The sequence below is a fragment of the Aethalodelphis obliquidens genome, unplaced genomic scaffold (genome assembly GCF_003676395.1).
Source record: "Aethalodelphis obliquidens isolate GAN/ISIS:26980383/991018 unplaced genomic scaffold, ASM367639v1 scaffold4, whole genome shotgun sequence".
Lineage (NCBI taxonomy): Eukaryota > Metazoa > Chordata > Mammalia > Artiodactyla > Delphinidae > Aethalodelphis > Aethalodelphis obliquidens.
In genome coordinates this window covers 18339634-18357951 of record NW_020837948.1, presented here as the reverse complement: position 1 = coordinate 18357951, position 18318 = coordinate 18339634, and the positions used below count along the sequence as shown (strand labels likewise).

Genomic DNA, 18318 nt, shown 5'->3' with positions numbered 1-18318 from the left:
CAGATTTAGTGTAGTCTTTTGTTCCCATTACCTACTGTAGTTTCTCTGAGGTTGGTTCAGCCCACTGACACCTCATACAATAAGCCTATGTTTCCTGAGACAAGGCATCCCTTCACATATTTGAGGATAGCTCTCATTTCCAGAGGCTACTGTATACCACCACACTACTGGGGGGTATTTGTATCAGTTTTTGTGACATGGTTGACTGCCCCTTCTCTTCCTGATTACTGTTCCCAGAGGTGGTCCTTATTTGTCTATGTTAATGATACACTGGGTAGCAATACTAAAGCAGTATTTATTAATGAATAAGTGTTAATCTCAGGAAAGTTCCCACTGACTTGCTCTAGTATTCTGTACTCAGGAAGAATAGATGCTCAGGGACAGTTCTTGAAGACTTGATTAATTGACTTATCTATCCTGCAATTCTTATGTTTTCATTCACGTTATGTAGTCCTTCACGTGCATTTCCTCCATATACATGCTTTACATGTTAACTCCTCCTCTCTTCCATTCATGTGTCCATCTCCATCAGTACAGCCTATTCCTTCATACTGACTAATGCCCCACCCCCCTCTTCATCATATCCTGCACCTGTTCAGTTCAGTGTGTTTTAGAAAGTCTAAAGTAAATATACTATTTTTAAAAGTTCTCTAATTTTTTTAACAGAAGCTCCATAACCTACTCCCACCTCCCCACATGATGAAACAGGGAAACAGTGCTGCAGGCAGACAGTGACAACAGGACACCAGGAAATGCCCGAGAAGGTCAGCTCTACTTTGACATGTTTACAGGCATTTAGACAACACGTAATTGCATTTCTAAGACACATGCAAGTCCATTATATAATTTGTTATTTGGAATATACACAAAAGTTACAATTGATAATTATATCTCTTTGAATATTAAAATTTTTAAATAATGACCATAAATAAGATGATTAACAATCACATACTAGTTATCACCATATAAATTGTCATATTTCAGTCTGTGTTGTATGTTTAAATTCCATAAACGGAAATACATATAATAATATGAAATTCAGCAATGTTTTCTTTGTTTGTAAGGCTTTAAAAATATTCTAAGGAACATTTATGGTGTTTTTAAATTGCAAAATTTAACTTCCAAGGTGTCAGAATTAACGAGTTTGTGTTAAAATATCCATGTTTTCTATGAACAAAACTAGTTGACATTTTGATAATTTATATTTATTAACTATAGGGAAGTAATGTTTCACCACTAAAAAAACAACAAAATTATATAAATGATATGATTATTAAGAATCAAATATTGAGTTAATGCTCATTTTTTTCTGAAAAGTTGATTTGTGGTACATAAAACTCATTCATAATTTAGGGATAGTCTTGCCTACACCATATGTGACCATAAGAAGGACCATTACTTTTAACAGATGTGTATTCCTAAAGTAAAAACATGTAAAATCAAGGCATTCTTTTGTTGCAGTTGTCTGTTTTCCCACCATAAAGGCTTCCAATAAAGGTTTCATTGGTCTCAGTGTTTTTCTATGTATGAAAGAGTATGGGTTTATTGCTCATTAGCCCCCTGATGCTTCTGAAGCAATAATTTAATTTCATTGATTCTATCTATATAGGACTCTATCATTTGTGTTAATATGAAACTAAATTTTTCCACATCTAGATAAATCTGAGAGATGCTGTGATCAGTCAACCATTTAATTCGAAGAGTGAATTTATTCTATCTAAAACCAAAAATAAAAGATATCTGGACACTCAAATATTGGGGATATTATTGACATGTTTACAATCACTGTTTTTCTTTAAACAGTTATATACTTTTCTCATTCATTTGGGAATACTCTATTTGAAGTGAATTCCTCTGAGTAGTATTGATTTTGTACTTGAGAGCTTATTAAATAAACTTGCTATATTAGTGTACAGTGAATTCAATAATGTACTTAGTAAACTATTTTCATTTGTGGAATTGTAGCAATCATACTGTTTTTAACAGTTAGGAGCTGTGCCGTGAATTAAGTCTTTATCTTTACATGCCCTAATTGGAAAATAAGAGGAAATGTTATTTGGAATTAAGCTACACTTGTCTTCTTAATCAAATTCTACTTTAGACGTAAGTAAATTAGAAAGTATAGAGCATGATGTAAATGTAAAAATATACTGAAAGGAAAGTAAGGATAAGTTGTTGACTAAATCAGGATAAAGAGATTAAAAAAATCTGTTTATGTCTATATTGATAGGCCTGAGCCATGGAGAAATACTTATAATTTCTTTTTCACTTTCCTTTCCTTCTTTATAAGTAATATGAATTCACCATTTAGCTATATGACTTATCTAAGATCAGATTATGTGGTGAAAATAATGTAAGACCAGAAATGAAGATTTCTCAAATTCAAATTCTATCTCTAATATTAATTTGCTTGTTAATATTTTGCAAGTCATTTATTTAATCTGAATACCCAAGACCTTCAGCTGACTAAATGGACCATAGAATTAAGGATTTAGTTTCATGTATTCTGTTGACATGAGTTTTGCAGAAAAAACAGAGCACTGTAGGCTCAGCATTTTTTCATTGAAATAAAATCTCGATTACCTACATCCAAACAATATCTGTCTCTTTCCAGTGAAGCATTTGCAGCCTTTATACTTCTGGTGCACTTGTCAGACTGTGATAGAACCTCTCAAGCTCATAATGTTTCTAGAAAAAATATTCAGTTCTAATATTTAATTTCTTCAGCAGAGTTTAGTTAATTAAAAATGGTAAATTCACTGTTGACAAACACTGTTGACAACAAAGTTGACAGTTGACTAGTAAAAATAGTAGTATAAGATTTGCAGTGTCTTTCCATAATAATTGCACGTGCTTCAGATTTTAAAATATAAGAACTTTTGCTACGTTGAGCAAAAGAGAAAATCCAACATTTAATGTTGCTGTTGAGTTTAACCACACTCGTAGTTCCTGAGAATTAAAAAAATATATATATATATCATAGGTCAATTGAATAGCAGTTGTCACTCAAAATAACTTGTTATTATGTTAGCATACTAATGAAAATTACATATCGAAATAAAAGGGAGGTAGGAAAATTTGGGGGACTGGTGAATCTCAGCAATAGGAAAATTTCTCCTAAGGGTCTAATTTAAAATATAATAAAGCGGTCTTTTTATATCTTTATCATTTTTGTCAAACTAAAAAAAGAAAAATTTGAACTAATCTAGTAGATTATTTAATTAATTAATTCATTCAGCACTTAATTGCTCATGCATTTTGTACCGGGCACCATGCTAGAAATAAGAGATGTGAAGATTAGTAAGACACAGTTCTGCCCTTGATATGTTCAGAATGTAGCAGAAAAGTTAAAAAAATAAACAAGATAAGACAAGTGAGTTGGAGGTAAATCAGAGAGAGCATACAAAGTAATGAATTGAGTTTATGAAATAAGGATGAATAGTGACAGTAGAAAGAAGCTAAACTTAATGTGACTCAAAAACTGAAATAAGTATTAATAGTCATTGGAATTTCTGTAGAAGGAATGAACAGTGAATTGGCAAGCCATGGCAAAGTCTACTGATTTAGTTGGTGAAATGAAAAGAATAGGAGAAATACCTATGAGAACTTTTGCAAGATTGTGCAAATCCAGAAGAAGACACGGAATGAAATTTATCTTAAATTTATTTGTCCCAAAAATGACCTTGAATATGATAACCGCGAAGAATTATGGAGCACAGTGACAGCAAGGCCAGCGGGCGCAATGGTGAAATAGGAAGGTCAGGTTCATGGTTCTGTTGCAGTTCTCCCCCAGATAAGTGCAGTGATTGATAACCTGAGGGGAAGTGTGCTTGTGAGATGGGGTTCCTTAATTTCGTTGTTAAATCAAAACACTGTGGAAATTATTCTAGGGCAGTATTGTTTACATCCAACCTTAACCGGCAAACAAGTAGTCCTATGATGTAGGTCAGCGAACTTGGTACAATAGCAGTGCTGTAGGTGAAAACTGCCAGAGAGCACTTTTTGGTTATGGTTGTTAGAATGTTATCTGTGAAGGTTCTGTTCATGCAACAGGTGAATTTACATTTCCCCTCTACCTCATTGACTACCTCTCCTTAGTGTTTTTTTGCTGAATGCTTCTTGCTTCCTCAGCATCTAAAAGTAGCCCAGATATTTAGTCTGAGTACTTGTGCATACACCCATGCTCACTTGCTCTCTCTCTCTGTCTCCCTCCCACCCTCCCTTCCTTGTCCTCTCCCTCCCCACCCCCGACTCCCATGCTGATTTCATCTAGTCCCATAGCTTTAAACACCAAGTATATGTGAGTGACTCCCAAGTTTTTATCTCCTGCCCTAAACTTTTCCCTGAACCCACTCATCATCTTCATTGGATGTTTAGTTGCCATTTCAGATATCAAAAGCAAAACTTAAGAATCAATACTCAGACCCAGAAATTTCTTGTTTAGTTTCTTCTATGTCATAACTTCCTCCATCATCTAACCAGTTGCCTGCGCCAAAACTCTTGGCATCATTTTTGTTTCCTCCCTTTCATTCACCCCTCACGTCCAGTCTTTCAGAAAGTTTTGTCAAAGATGCCTCCAAAATACATTTTAAATCCTTCTTTTCACCATCTCCACTGTGCCCGTCTAAGCTACCCTCATCTTTTACTCTTTTTTTTTTTTTTTAATTTATTTATTTATTTTGGGCTGTGTTGGGTCTTCGCTTCTGTGCGAGGGCTTTCTCCAGTTGCGGCGAGTGGGGGCCACTCCTCATCGCGGTGCGCAGGCCTCTCACTGTCACGGCCTCTCCCGTTGTGGAGCACAGGCTCCAGACGCGCAGGCTCAGTAGTTGTGGCTCACGGGCTCAGCTGCTCCGCGGCATGTGGGATCTTCCCAGACCAGGGCTCGAACCCGTGTCCCCTGCATTGGCAGGCAGATACTTAACCACTGCACCACCGGGGAAGCTCTCTTTTACTCTTTTAATTAATTTTTATTGGAGTAGAGTTGATTTACAGTGTTGTGTTAGTTTCTGCTGTACAGCGCAGTGAATCACTTATACATATACATATATCTGCTCTTTTTTTGGATTCTGTTCCCATATAGGCCATTACAGAGTATTGAGTAGAGTTCCCCACTTGTAGATCCTTATTAGTTATCTATTTTATATATAGTAGTGTGTATATATCAATCCCAATCTCCTAATTTACCCCTCCTCCCCTCCCCCTTGGTAACCATAACTTTGTTTTCTACATCCGTGATTCTATTTCTGTTTTGTAAATAAGTTCATTTGTACCATTTTTTTAGATTCCACATATAAGCGATATCATATGGTATTTGTCTTTGTCTGACTTAACTTCACTCAGTATGACAATCTCTAGGTCCATCCATGTTGCTGCAAATGATATTATTATTTTTTTATGGCTGAGTAACATTCCATTGTGTATATCTACATCTTGTTTATCCATTCATCCATCGATGGATATTTAGGTTAATTAGACTGCCTTTACACAAATTTCTGACCAGATTCTGCTTCTTCCCTTGCCCTCCTATAATCCATTTTCCTCAGAGCAGCAAAAGTCAGATTTTTGAAATGTGAAAGGTTCAGTGTCATCTCACATGGAAAACTTTAGCAGCTCCTCATTGCTACTAGAGCTCCTTCAGTCTCTTTACCTTGTGATCCATGCACTGTAATCTCTTCTAACCCCAGAACTCATCTCCTACTGGTCTCCAGTGCCCCTGCCTGGCACTCTCCCATGCAAGCTATTCTTTGGGTTCCTTGGGCTTCCCAAACACATTTCTTCTTCTGAGCCTTTGCAATTAGCATGTACATAGCTGGCTCTTTCTCTTCTTTTTGGTGTCAGTTCCTGTGTTACCTTTTTCAGAAGTACTTTTGCTGACCACCCAGCCTGGGCTCTGGCTGTCCCTGTGTGTGCCTCTAAATCCTTCTCATGCACTTACCCTCCTGACATACCACTGTCTTTCATAGTGCTGTCTGTAGTTTTCTTCACAGCACTCACCACTCTGTGATATCTTGCTTTCTTATTTGTTTACTGTTCCTGCCTGTCAAATGTAACTTCCTTAAGGGCAGTGGCCTCATCTGCCCTTTTTATTACTCAACATCTAGAAAAGTCATGGCACGATAAGTATTGATATGTAGTGAAAGAAAAAAAAATATCTCTGCAGATCCATTCATTCTTCTTTTTACATCCTCAGATGCTTTAAAGAGGTTACCAATAAATAAAGAAGCTACAGTGAGCTGAAGAAATGTCTTACTCACTACTTTGATACTGTCTTCTGAGAACAAAGCGTGAAAAATGTGCATTTCTTAGAAGGTGGCATTCCATATTTTAGCAACTTTTTGCAGTGTTTAAATCTAGTGCTTTTTTCATGATTTCCTTTTTGCCATTTAAAAGGCCATATGTTAAAATAGAATTTGATTTATAGAAGCTTAATGTTAGCACTTCGAAAAGTATGCAATAGGGAGAAAACAAACAAACAAAAAAAACCACGTACTGTTCACTCACAAGCACAACACATTTTATATCTTGGAATTAGTATTAATGTATGAATGGTCCTTCCAAAGAAAAATGAAAGGTAATATAAAATAGAGCTTTGACTGCAGAGACATTTTATTATTTTCAACTGTTTACAGAATATATCACTATTTGAAAATATGCTGTCACTGCAGTTGTTTTAGGACAGGGAAGAAGGAAAAAAGTTCTAAAAATTAGACTCCTTACTAAAGAGAAGAAGAGACATACAAACGTGGAAAGGTTTTATAATAACAAAAGTATCAAGAGTCAACATAAACACATTGTGATGAATAAACCATACCTGCTGTTTCCTAGATTTTCCTTGGTAGTCTTATGTAATGTTTATTTCCTAGTTTATTCCTAGTAATAGGGATTCTACACGTGTAAGTGAAATGATTGCCTGGGACACAGTGGAAGGCAGTTAAGTGTAATTGTTGAAATATGAATTCTGAGTTTGGAATGCCTGAATTTGAAGCCCAGCTTCACCTCTTAATAAGTGTGTGCTCTGGCATGTTACTAAGTTCTTCTTTTGTAAAATGAGAATTAATGAATAAATACTCGCCTTTTGGAATTGTTTTGAGCATTAGGTGAGGTGAAACATGTAGAACACAATGTCTGCAGTGTGATAAGCCCGTAATAATGTTAATGAATGTTACTCTATTTTTTATCATCTTTACACTTACTCATGCTATCATATATTATTGTCATCTTTCTCATAACTCAGACCTCAAAGACTGTATTGGAATAAGTTTTCATCAGAAGAATAAGAAATAATTACATGAATAGGTTATGAATTGCTTAGATGTCTAGAGCACTTTTTAGTGCTATTTTCCAATATAGGTAAAATGGTGTTATATAGGGGAAAAGTAGACTCCATTATTTTAATAGTTTGAGTGGTGCATTAAACAAATTTAGTCAGGTTTATATACATCAGAACTTTTCAAAGCCTTTAAAATATTAATGCAGAGCTGCATTTCACTTATATGAAGCTTTTATCCTTTATAAGTACGTACCTAATGTTTGAATAATTAAAAAGTTGAAGATATTGATATGGACTATGATCTTCTACGAACAATATAAATTACACAAAATTTTTTAAAAATTGAGAATGTTTTCCGCAGAGGGTCTATTACTCTATCAATTCACAGAGAGAGTGATTGATTACAGAGTACGTTCATATGGTTAGCTTAGGGATCCTTTCAGGCATTTAAAGAACCTCATGTATGAACTTGAAAAACTTGACTTTTTAGTGTTTTACATTTTACATAAAATGGGCAAGGGAGTTTAAAATGAAACCGAAAGTGAGTTTTAATTTATACCTTCCTTGTTTTACACATCTTTGAAAGAAGCATTTCCCTGTGACTTAAAGTAAGTCAAATAATATGATTAAAGGAAATGGGTCTGTGTGCAGAACAAAACTGATTGTGCTTCTGGTTGTCTTTTCTGGGAACCTGTCCTCTTTAGTCAGATGTTCTGTCTTCTACTAAGAGAGGTAACAAAGCATAGTGGCATGAACTAAACGCTGGAGCTAGGTTGCCTGGTTTGAAGCTCAGCTTTGTACTTTCTAGCTGTGTGACCTTGGTCGAACTACTCAACCTCTCTGTGCCTTGTTATCTCAACTGAAATTGAGGATAATTAATAGATTATTTCATAGGGTTGTTATGAAGATTAAATTCATTACTATTTTTAAATAGTTCAGAACTCTTCCTGGCCCATAATATGCACTATATATTGTTAAATAATTAAATTAAGCTATAGAAGCCATTTAATTGCTTTTCTATTTATTTTTTATTCCCTTTCTTCTCATGTGTCTATCATGTGTCACATTCAAGGGGATGTGATAGCATGAAGAATGGTTTTTCTATGGTAAAAATCTAATTCTGCCACTTTGAATCCAGTGATGTTCTCTATCTAGAAGCAAGAGGTTATTAGAGACTATTCCCCAGTCAATGACTATGTGGTTATGGCCAGACAGAAAAAGAGGTATTTTGCTACCCTCCATATAAAAACTCATGGTGTTTGATAATTAAACTATATTAAGCAAGAATAAGACTTGTACCTCTTAGTTGGAAAATAGATTCAGAAATCTTCTAAATATTTTATGTTAATAGCATTACTAATCTGTTAAAAAATTATTTAATGATGATTTGGTGCACAGTTAACATCTAGTAAGCACTTTGCTAAGTGTGTTTTGCATCCTCTCATCCTCACTTTAAACTTATAAAGGAGCCATTGTCATTATCCCCATTCTACAGTTACTAAAGGAAACCAAGGTTACTGAAGGAAACCAAGGAAGTTAGTGAATGACTTGCCTTACTTAGAATGTACGATTTCAAATTGGCTTGCAAACCCAAGGAACCCAACTCCAGAACTCCAGAATCTGTGCTCTTAAACACTTTACAATTCTGTTCTCTCTTCATGTGGAAACTTTAGAACAACGGAGCACCTGGAAAGTCTAAATTTAAGGTTTGTGTATCTGCGTACCAATTTCCCCAAGGCTGAGTAAGCACTACATACTGAAACTGGACTATGGTGTCCACAGCAGCATTAGCCCAAAACTGGAAACAATTCAAATGTTCATCGACCGATTATTAGATAAAACATAAACTATTCATGTAATAGAATATTATTCAGCAATAAAAAGTAATCAACTACTGATACATACTACAACAAGCATGAACCTCAAAAACAGTATGCTAAATAAAGGAAGGCAGGTAGGAGGGACCACACAGTGTATGACTTTATTTATATGAAATGTCCATAAAAAGCAAATTGACAAACTAACACAACACTGTAAATCAACTTTATTCCAATAAAAATTAATTGAAAAAAGAAAAAGCAACTTGACAGAGCTGGAAAGTAGGGTGTTGGGGTCCTGTGACTAAAGATTATGATAGGGGTTGACTGCAAAGGAACATGAGAGGTCTTTTTGGGGTGATGGAAATGTTAAAGCTGGATTATGGCAATGATTGTACATATCTGTAAATTTACTAAAAATCATTTACTAAAAAAGAATTCTACACTTAAATGGGTGAATTTTATCTTATGCAAATTATTCCTTAGTAAAGCTGTTAATAAGAGACAAACTGGATCATGGCCCAGGGATTTAGTGTCTTGGACCGTAGTTTAGTGATGAAGGTAAAGCAGACTGAAAATCAAGTTCAAAAGTTTATAATCCATTGTAATTTTTACATTTATCTGCTCTCCCTCCATAATTTAATGAATGAAAGATAAAAATTCATTTTTTACCTTTAGCATAAAAATAAATTGGCAATAAAATAGGAAGTGTTTAGAATTCTGTACAGACATAATTTCCCTTTAATGTAGTAAACCGAGTGTCTGACTTTGGAAATAAATTAGGTTTCTATACTTCATTTAAAGCTTGTCTCTTCAAATGAAAATGCCTAAATGCAAGTTGCATCATGGTATTAGATTCATGTATAGAGGAATGTCAGCACAGGTAGAGGAAACTGGCTACCTGCATCCTGGACAGGTAATTAATATACTGCTTTATAGTCAACAGCCCAATTTCATTATTTTCTATCCTTAGATTTTTACTTATCTCTACTTTATGAGGTATACAAGTCATTCACTTATTATTTCCCCCATTTTGCAAATAAGGCAACAGAGACATAAAGGGATTAAGCCCAAGTCAGGTACCTTTTATGTGTCTGATATGGGCCTAGTACTCAGTTTTCCTGAGCACATGATCCCTATATGATTCTAATACTCTGCACTCCTTGTTTGCAATAGATATTTAATAAGTGTTGATTGATGAATTTTGTAGATCCATAGTAGATATCATAGCTGGGTTCCTAAGCAGTTTCATTACTATCATCTTGTAAGATTCTCTTAACATCATGTAGTAAGTTGGGACTGCAAATAATAACAGGTTTAAAATATGACTTGTAACTAATACATTATAGTAGTCTTTGGTGTGCATTATCAGGCATCTTATAATGAGCAGTTGGAGAAAGTATGATCACCCATCACAATACCCATTTAAAAATAATGTTCCTGAGAGCATCATTTTTCATTCCCAGACTTCAAGCTTTGTGGAAAAATTAGGGAAGTGTTAAAGATTATTTAACTGTTGTGCTGGCTTGTCATACATCGAAACAAAAGAAGAGAGACACACTGCTGCTTTTACAAAAGGTAGAATTGGGCTCTGATGTACCTCCAAGTTATTCCTCCCCAGGAATATTCTGACTGGCACATTTCCTGTTACTTAAAAGCCTTAGATCTCAGTCCATTTCTTATGGACTCAACAACTTATTGTTAAACATAGATTTGTCAGAAGTTCACAAATCTATTCTCTTCCTTTTTAGTCCCTCTCTTAAAAGAAATTAAAAAAAAAAAACTGTTAGTGGTTTTTGTTGTTATTTGAAACAATATCTCTTGATCTATTCTTAGTAAAATTATATTTCTTAATTATATCACCTTTCTGTTGTCCTGATTCTGCTGGGTATATGTCCTCTTTTAACAGCAATGTGACATATAATCATTTCTTCAGTTGTTCTGTTATCTTCTTGTGTATTTATGTTCCTTACACATGAAGATGGATTGTTCCCTGGAAGGCTGAACGTGAAGCCTGGATGATTTGTTTTTTGTTTGCAGTCCTCCTGTTTTCACTTCATGTTTTTTCGCCTTCAGAAACTGATGTGCTGACATCAAGGGAACAAAGATGGGTATCTTTTTCAGAAAACGCTATGCATGGGAACCATGTAAACATTTCTCTGGTTACCTTTATTTTGCTTTTAAGATGGTTGTTTTTTAGATATAAGTGAGACTGAGTGTGGTGGACTTAATGTAAAGCACATGTATTGGCAAGTTTGCAGACACTTGTTAAAACTCTCTGCACATACGTTGAATAATGGATTCTGTTTCTGTTGTGTGTTTTTGGCAAAGCCCAGCACTTATGCCTTTTAAAGTCTAGGAAACATGTAAGTTTATTGGAACTCTTTACCCGCCTAAGGCTGTAAGGGGGAAAGGACTTAAAATATAGGCAAAAGAGATTGTTTTTCTCTAGAATAAAACAGATTTTTATCCTTTCTTGTGTGAAATGGTATCTGTGTCTTTCCAACCAACAGTAAGCATCTTAAAGGAAGGAACGTCTGATTTTCATTGTTGAATTCCCTCAACTTGTTTGAAATGCACACTATTTTTCTTGCTCTTTAGAGACTGCATTTACTTTTTAACATGCATGCTTGATTTCTGCAAGTACGCATTTCTAAAATGCAAATTTAACATACCTAGAAGGGTTTCTACAACCTTCTTGACCAACAAAAGGGTCTTAGAATGTTTTAATTCTGCTCACTACTCTATTGTTCAATATTTTACATTCATCTTGGTTTATATGCCCTAAAGAGGTCATTAGTATAGCTATTCTGTTATACTTGCAACGCTTACTTAGATTTTCTGATGCTTCCCAATATCTTTGCTTACCATTTCTTCTCAATCCTTTCTGGGTCAGTTTCCATAGTCCTAAAACATGTCCTTTAGTTCTTTAGTTAAGAACAACTAGTAGAAGACGCTGGTTATTTTCATTTTGAAAAATATTTGTTTTTTCCTTCATGTTAGATCATTTACTGGCCATAGGATTCTAGGAAAATAGTTCTTTCCACTCAGTCTTTTAATAATATTAATCCATTATCTTCTTGTTTCTCCTGTTGCATTTGAAAAGTCTGAAATCAGCTGTCAGCATAACCTAGATTCTTTAGCAGTTAATCTATTTTTTCTCTCTGTTTGCTTTCAAGATCTTCTATGTTCTTTGGTCATTGGCCATTTCATTATGATGACCACAGATTTGCATTTTATTTTCAAATCACACTCACATCTCATTTTCCCCTCCTATCAGAGGATTCATGTTTTTTGTCAATTCTGGAAAATTCTCAGCCATTCTTTCTTTAAATACTAACTTATTCTCATTTTCCTTATTTTCATTCTTCCTGTCTCCTTCCCTCCCTCCCTCTCTGTCTCAGAACTTTTATTAAATGTTCCTTCTTATTCTGTCATCTACATCTCTTAACTTTTTAATATTTTAACAATGTTTACATTTTTCTGTTTTATTTCCTCATGTATTTTCTCTGGTTTTCCTCATTAACTGTTTAATTTGATGTTTAATTTGCTTATAAACTTATTTGCATTTATATACAGTATCTTATTCTATGTTTATTTTTTATGCTTTTAGTCACTTTAGACGTGCTTATTTCACAGTTTATCTTTTGTTATTATATTAACTGCTTGGGTTTCTAATCCTGCTGTCTGTTCTCTGTGTAACACTCAGTTATAGTGGTATGTTTCCTTACACATTTTGTCATATTTGATCATAAGTTCATCTAAATCTTTGAAATCTCCTAAGATCTTCTGGCCTCTATTTTTTCCAGATGCTTCTGTGCTATGACTAGCTCACTGCCAGATAGGCATTTATAATTCCCTGGACTGGGATGGTCATTTTGTGCAGATTCTATAAATTTGAATCCCAAACCCAGGTAAAGTTTTTTTAAAAGTTATCAAAGAAAACCACTTTGTTTCCCTTCACCAGTGGTTTGGGAAAATGTCCTTGTCTTCTAGTTTCAGTAGGTATGTTTGTTTTTTCTTGCCTGCCCCTTCACAGAGATACAGCTTTTCTAGCATCCTGCATCCTTGATGCAGGTGTTGCTACCCCATTATCTGTGGTCCATGAGAGTGCCAAGCCCCAAACCCCTTGGTTGTGCAGACAGTCACCTTGCACAAGGTTTGTTTCTGTACCAGCTCATTGGCTTACATTTCTGTTTCTGGCACCTGGTTGGTTCCTTTTCTTTTTGAGCAAGTCTAAATATGCATTTTAGAGAAGTTTCAGGTTTTCTTTTTTTTTTAATTTAATTTTATTTTTTTATACAGCAGGTCCTTATTAGTCATCCATTTTATACATATTAGTGTATACATGTCAATCCCAATCTCCCAATTCATCCCACCACCACCCCCGCCCTCCCCCCCCACCTTCCCCCGTTGGTGTCCATACGTTTGTTCTCTACATCTGTGTCTCTATTTCTGCCTTGCAAACCAGTTCATCTGTACCATTTTTCTAGATTCCACATGCATGCATTAATATATGATATTTGTTTTTGTTTTTCTGACTTACTTCACCCTGTATGACAGTCTCTAGGTCCATCCATGTCTCTGCAAATGACCCAATTTTGTTCCTTTTTATGACTGAGTAATATTCCATTATATATATATACCACATGAGAAGTTTCAGGTTTTCTAATCCATCTAGTGTGGTATATTGTGAGAAAGAGAAGTCTCCCATATCCCTCAGTTGTTTAACTATGTTTTCAGTAATGTTAAGTGTTCACCCACAAATAAACAGCTTTTTAATGTTGGGACTTGACTCATCATAAAGGAGCAAATGATAATAGAATAAGGGATGATGAAGATTTATTTAAAATATAAACTTTCAGAGGGAATTTACTGGACTCCAAATAGACACAACCTCATCTTTATATATCACCATAGTAAAATAAGAGCTGATATTTTAAAATGGATGATTCTGGGGCAAACTTAAGAGCCCTAATTTTATATGTACATACATAATAGAAGTCTGGAATACTCCTTTTCTACAGAGCATGAAAAGAAATAGATTGAAAGGAAAGTAATTTACCATTTGAGTATTGCTTTTTGTCTGGCTTTTTTTTTTTCTTATTAGATGAATCTATTTCCTCTGTCTTTATGTCATCCTATATTTTTTACTGCTTTCAACTCTCTCCCACACACTTTTTAAAAAGATCTCTCTCAAAAGGAACCCTGATTTAGCAGTTTTGTTGTTGGTTTGCTTTGAAATGCATGTAAAGTAACACATAAAAGCAAAAAAAAAAACCAAAAACCTGAGATTCCGTAGTATGTAATCCTCTTTGTCATCAATATTATGTCATCCTCTTTGTTAGAAATTTTAGCCTGATTCATTAATTCTTCTTGAACTCCTCCTCCAATGTTGGCAGGCATCACAGTAACCCTTTTTTTTTTTTTTTTTTTTTTTTTTGCGGTACGCGGGCCTCTCAGTGCTGTGGCCTCTCCTATTGTGGAGCACAGGCTCCGGACGCGCAGGCCCAGCGGCCATGGCTCATGGGCCCAGCCGCTTCGCGGCATGTGGGATCCTCCCGGAACGGGGCACGAACCCGCGTCCCCTGCATTGGCAGGCGGACTCTCAACCACTGCGCCACCAGGCAAGCCCCACAGTAACCCTTTTTAAAATATAGGAATGGCATCACAGACAGGTTATTTTACCAAAATCATTAATGAAGTTATTAGCAATGTGATATTTGCAAACATATGTGTATGCAAAAGCTGTCTAAACAATGTATTTGACCCAATATTTTTTAGGAAAATTCATGACACATAGAGGTTAGAAGAATTTCAATAATGGTCATCCATAAGTAATAACACTGTGAACCAGGCACTGTTCCAAGACTTCCCATTTATTTACTCATTTAATTCTAACAAGTCCATGAAATTCTCTTAAAATCCCATTTAGAGGCAAGGCTTGCTGAGAGGTTAAGCTCCGTCTCAAAGTTATGTACCTAGGAGGTAGTGAAGCTGGGTTTAGCAACCAGGTCATCTGCAGTCTGACTCCACAATCTAGCTGTGAACTACAATTCTGAACTGTCTCTTGCTTCCCATACACACACACGCACACACACATGCAACCTAGTATACACACACACCAACAGACACACACATTCTAATACACACATCCCAACACATAAACCCCAAAATATACAGAACCTATGGTGTAATAGTTAGAAATATCTCTACCTCTATCTGTCTATCTTTCTATCTCTCTATCTGATTAGGAAGAAATGGGGCTAACTCTCTTGCTATTCAGTGTATAATAAAGACTCCCATATAATGGACTACTTGATCAGTGGCAAATGCTTCAATCCTAATGAAAGATGTTATTTCAGAGGAGCTGAGGCATGTGTTTCATAGCATTGAAGCCAAGATCTTATTAATGCAGTTAAATTCAAGGAGTTCTGAAATCATTATACCTCTTACTTTGTTATTATTGGAAAATAACAGATTTCATTTCAAACTTCGGTATCTAGTGAGTTAATTCAGCATTTGTGCTTTCCACTAACTCAGAACAAGCAAACAAATGACACTTACCATGAGTAAGTACCTTATTTTTTGGTGCTTAGCCATTTTATACATAATGATTACCTATTAACCAATGTAAGATATTTAATTGATTTTGGATTCAATTAATTTATTTTTATTATTTTAATATTACTTAAATTTTTTGGTTACTATAGTTATAGTACTTTGTTTCAATCATAGCATTGTTAGGAAAGAAACAAAGCTTAATTATAATCAGTTTTATATTAAGAAGATTATAAAAATGGAAATAAACTTCTAATGAATAGGAAGAACATTTTGCTTCCTATTATAACGTATTAATGTATATAATATTCTATTTTCTTCCGTAGGTTAACTGACTAGACTAAGATGAGTGAAAAATTATATAGAAATGCTTTCATATGCTCAAAATCCAAAGCCCCGAAATGATGGTAGCATTTCTTACCTTAAAATATTCTCATTATCATTTTAAATCAGTGACTGAATTAAACCTGTGACCTGTAAATACTCCAAGGATGTCTACATTGATGACATTAATGTATCTGATACCATATGGAAAGAAAAACATGAGACAGGCACACATAAAGGTTTCCTGAAGGTAGTCCTTCTAATGACTGTGTAGTGACTTTGTAATTCACCATCAGTGCAGTAGCAGTTATGAAGGCAGTATGACCTTAGGAAAGATTGCATTTTTATTTATGCACTAACCATTTATATGTGGATAGAGAACAGGAATTACATCTAGAATGACAGCATGTGCCTATGAATGGAGTGCTAGGTGAGGCCAAAGGTAGAACGTGAATTGTCCTGCTGTTTTCTTCACATGATAACGTTTGGCCAACTCTCATCCTTATTAAAAAGTAGACAACGGGTATTGTCAAATGACCTCACTAATCTCAAAAAAAGCGAACAAGACAAAACAGAACAAAACACGATTCATCTCCTCTGCTCCTCTGCCTGAATCTTTCACCAGTAAAACCACTAGTAGGCTTTAACCCTTTAGGTGGAGCGAGCTTACTGATAAGCACTTTTCACTTTGCCGTTCTGGGAATTGGCTGTCTATGAATTGGCTCTCAGTGATTTGGCTGACTTCCTGCAGGCCTAGAGGCAACAAGTAAGAGAAATAGCCATTGCCTAAAATTTTAAAAAAGAGGCCATTGTAAGGCCAATGCCTTGACAACCAGAGGAATAGAGTAGGGGTGGAGGTACGAAGGGAGCAAGATGGTAGCAACAAACAAGCAAACAAAGACAGTCAGTGAGAGCGAGTAGCTAAACAAAACTTTCCTCTGGTTTAAAATTATGCTGAGGCTGAGCAGAATATGACCTGTCTTCTCTGTATGCGAAAAAACAAAAACAAAAACGAAACAAAACCTTCTAAATTCATTTATTCAGCAAATGTTTATTGAGAACTGTGTGCCAAGTAGTGTGTAATGGCCAGAGACTCAACCATTAAAAAGTTACAGTACCTGGTCTGGTGGAGCTAACAGATGAATGGCTTAGGCAAACAGAACAAATAACTATAATGCAGTTAGATAAGCAGCAACAGAAATATGTAAGTACTATGTAGCTCTTAAAAACTGTATGGGAAAGGGAAGGAAATGTTTTTTTCTCCTCCTTTAAGTTCTCCAGCTTTTCTGTGGTTGGAAGACGAGCACCCCACTTCCAGGTGGCATTGTCCCAGTGTCACACCATCCTGCATGATGTGAGGAACGCCCCTCATACAGTGTTTCTGCATGAGAACACTATGCATGCCTCTAGAGTGGAAAACAACATCCTTCCATCTGCCTCTGGCCATGTAGGAACACTTTAAGCTTATTTCTGTTTTAGTTGACTTTCATCCCTTCAGATGAAAACAGCAAGTATAAGAAGGTGTCCCTGTTCTCTCTGGAAAACATGTCAGGGACAGACCATCCATGTACAGCTTCACTCTCCATCACGGAACCGAGGAGAGCATTAACGTGAACCTACGGGGTAGTTTTCAATCCTCACCTCAGGGATGACATCCTTTTGCATGTTGATCATATTTATAGGGTTGTGCCCAGAGCCTCAAAGCCAGGATGTGAAATACTGGGTCCATATGGTTCTCCACGCTTCCTGCCCCCGGCCACCTCAATCCTTCCCTCTTAGGTAAGCCTCATATTGTCTCCCCATTTCCCCAGACAGAAATGCTGGTGCCTTCCCTAACTTTCCTTTCCTCCTCGCCCTCCTTATCTCATAGTTCAGCAAGTCTTGTCTGTGCTACCTCCCAAGCTTCTCTACTATTTATCCCTTCCTTTGTTCTTTTGTCCCTTCAGGCTGTCACCATTTCTTACCTGGACACTTGGGACAGCACCTGCACTTATCAGTCTTAGTCTTGTCAGCCACCAACTGGTCCTCTTGATCTTTTCACCTGCAAATCTGAACCTGTCGTTTCCCTGTTAAAAATTCCTCAACAGCTGCCTGGTTCCCATAACAGTGACTTTCATACCTGATTTTAATGGGCACTTTCAAATGATATTTTCCTCTTTCAAATGATATTTTGTGTAATCTCAATTACCTACAGTTGATTAGATGTGAGGTTCAGCGTATGGGATGGGAATGTCAGAGAGCAGTGACCACAGAGAGATTCTTCCCTTCATGCGTCTCTGGGTGACATAAGGTACCGCGGTGTATCTCCAGTGCAGGACAGAGTGCAGCTTGAAAACCATTGATTAT

General features: G+C 35.9%; 1 protein-coding gene across 2 annotated transcripts in view; it reads left to right on the top strand.

The window, feature by feature from the left end:
• Positions 1–670: 670 nt before the first annotated feature.
• PRR16 (proline rich 16) overlaps positions 671–18318 on the top strand; it is a 152483-nt gene continuing 134835 nt past the window's right edge. For both annotated transcript variants that reach the window (XM_027099476.1, XM_027099467.1), the window contains exon 1: positions 671–764. In XM_027099476.1, the coding sequence (XP_026955277.1) occupies positions 753–764 (12 nt within the window). In that variant the 5' untranslated portion in view covers positions 671–752. The remainder of the gene's footprint in view (positions 765–18318) is intronic.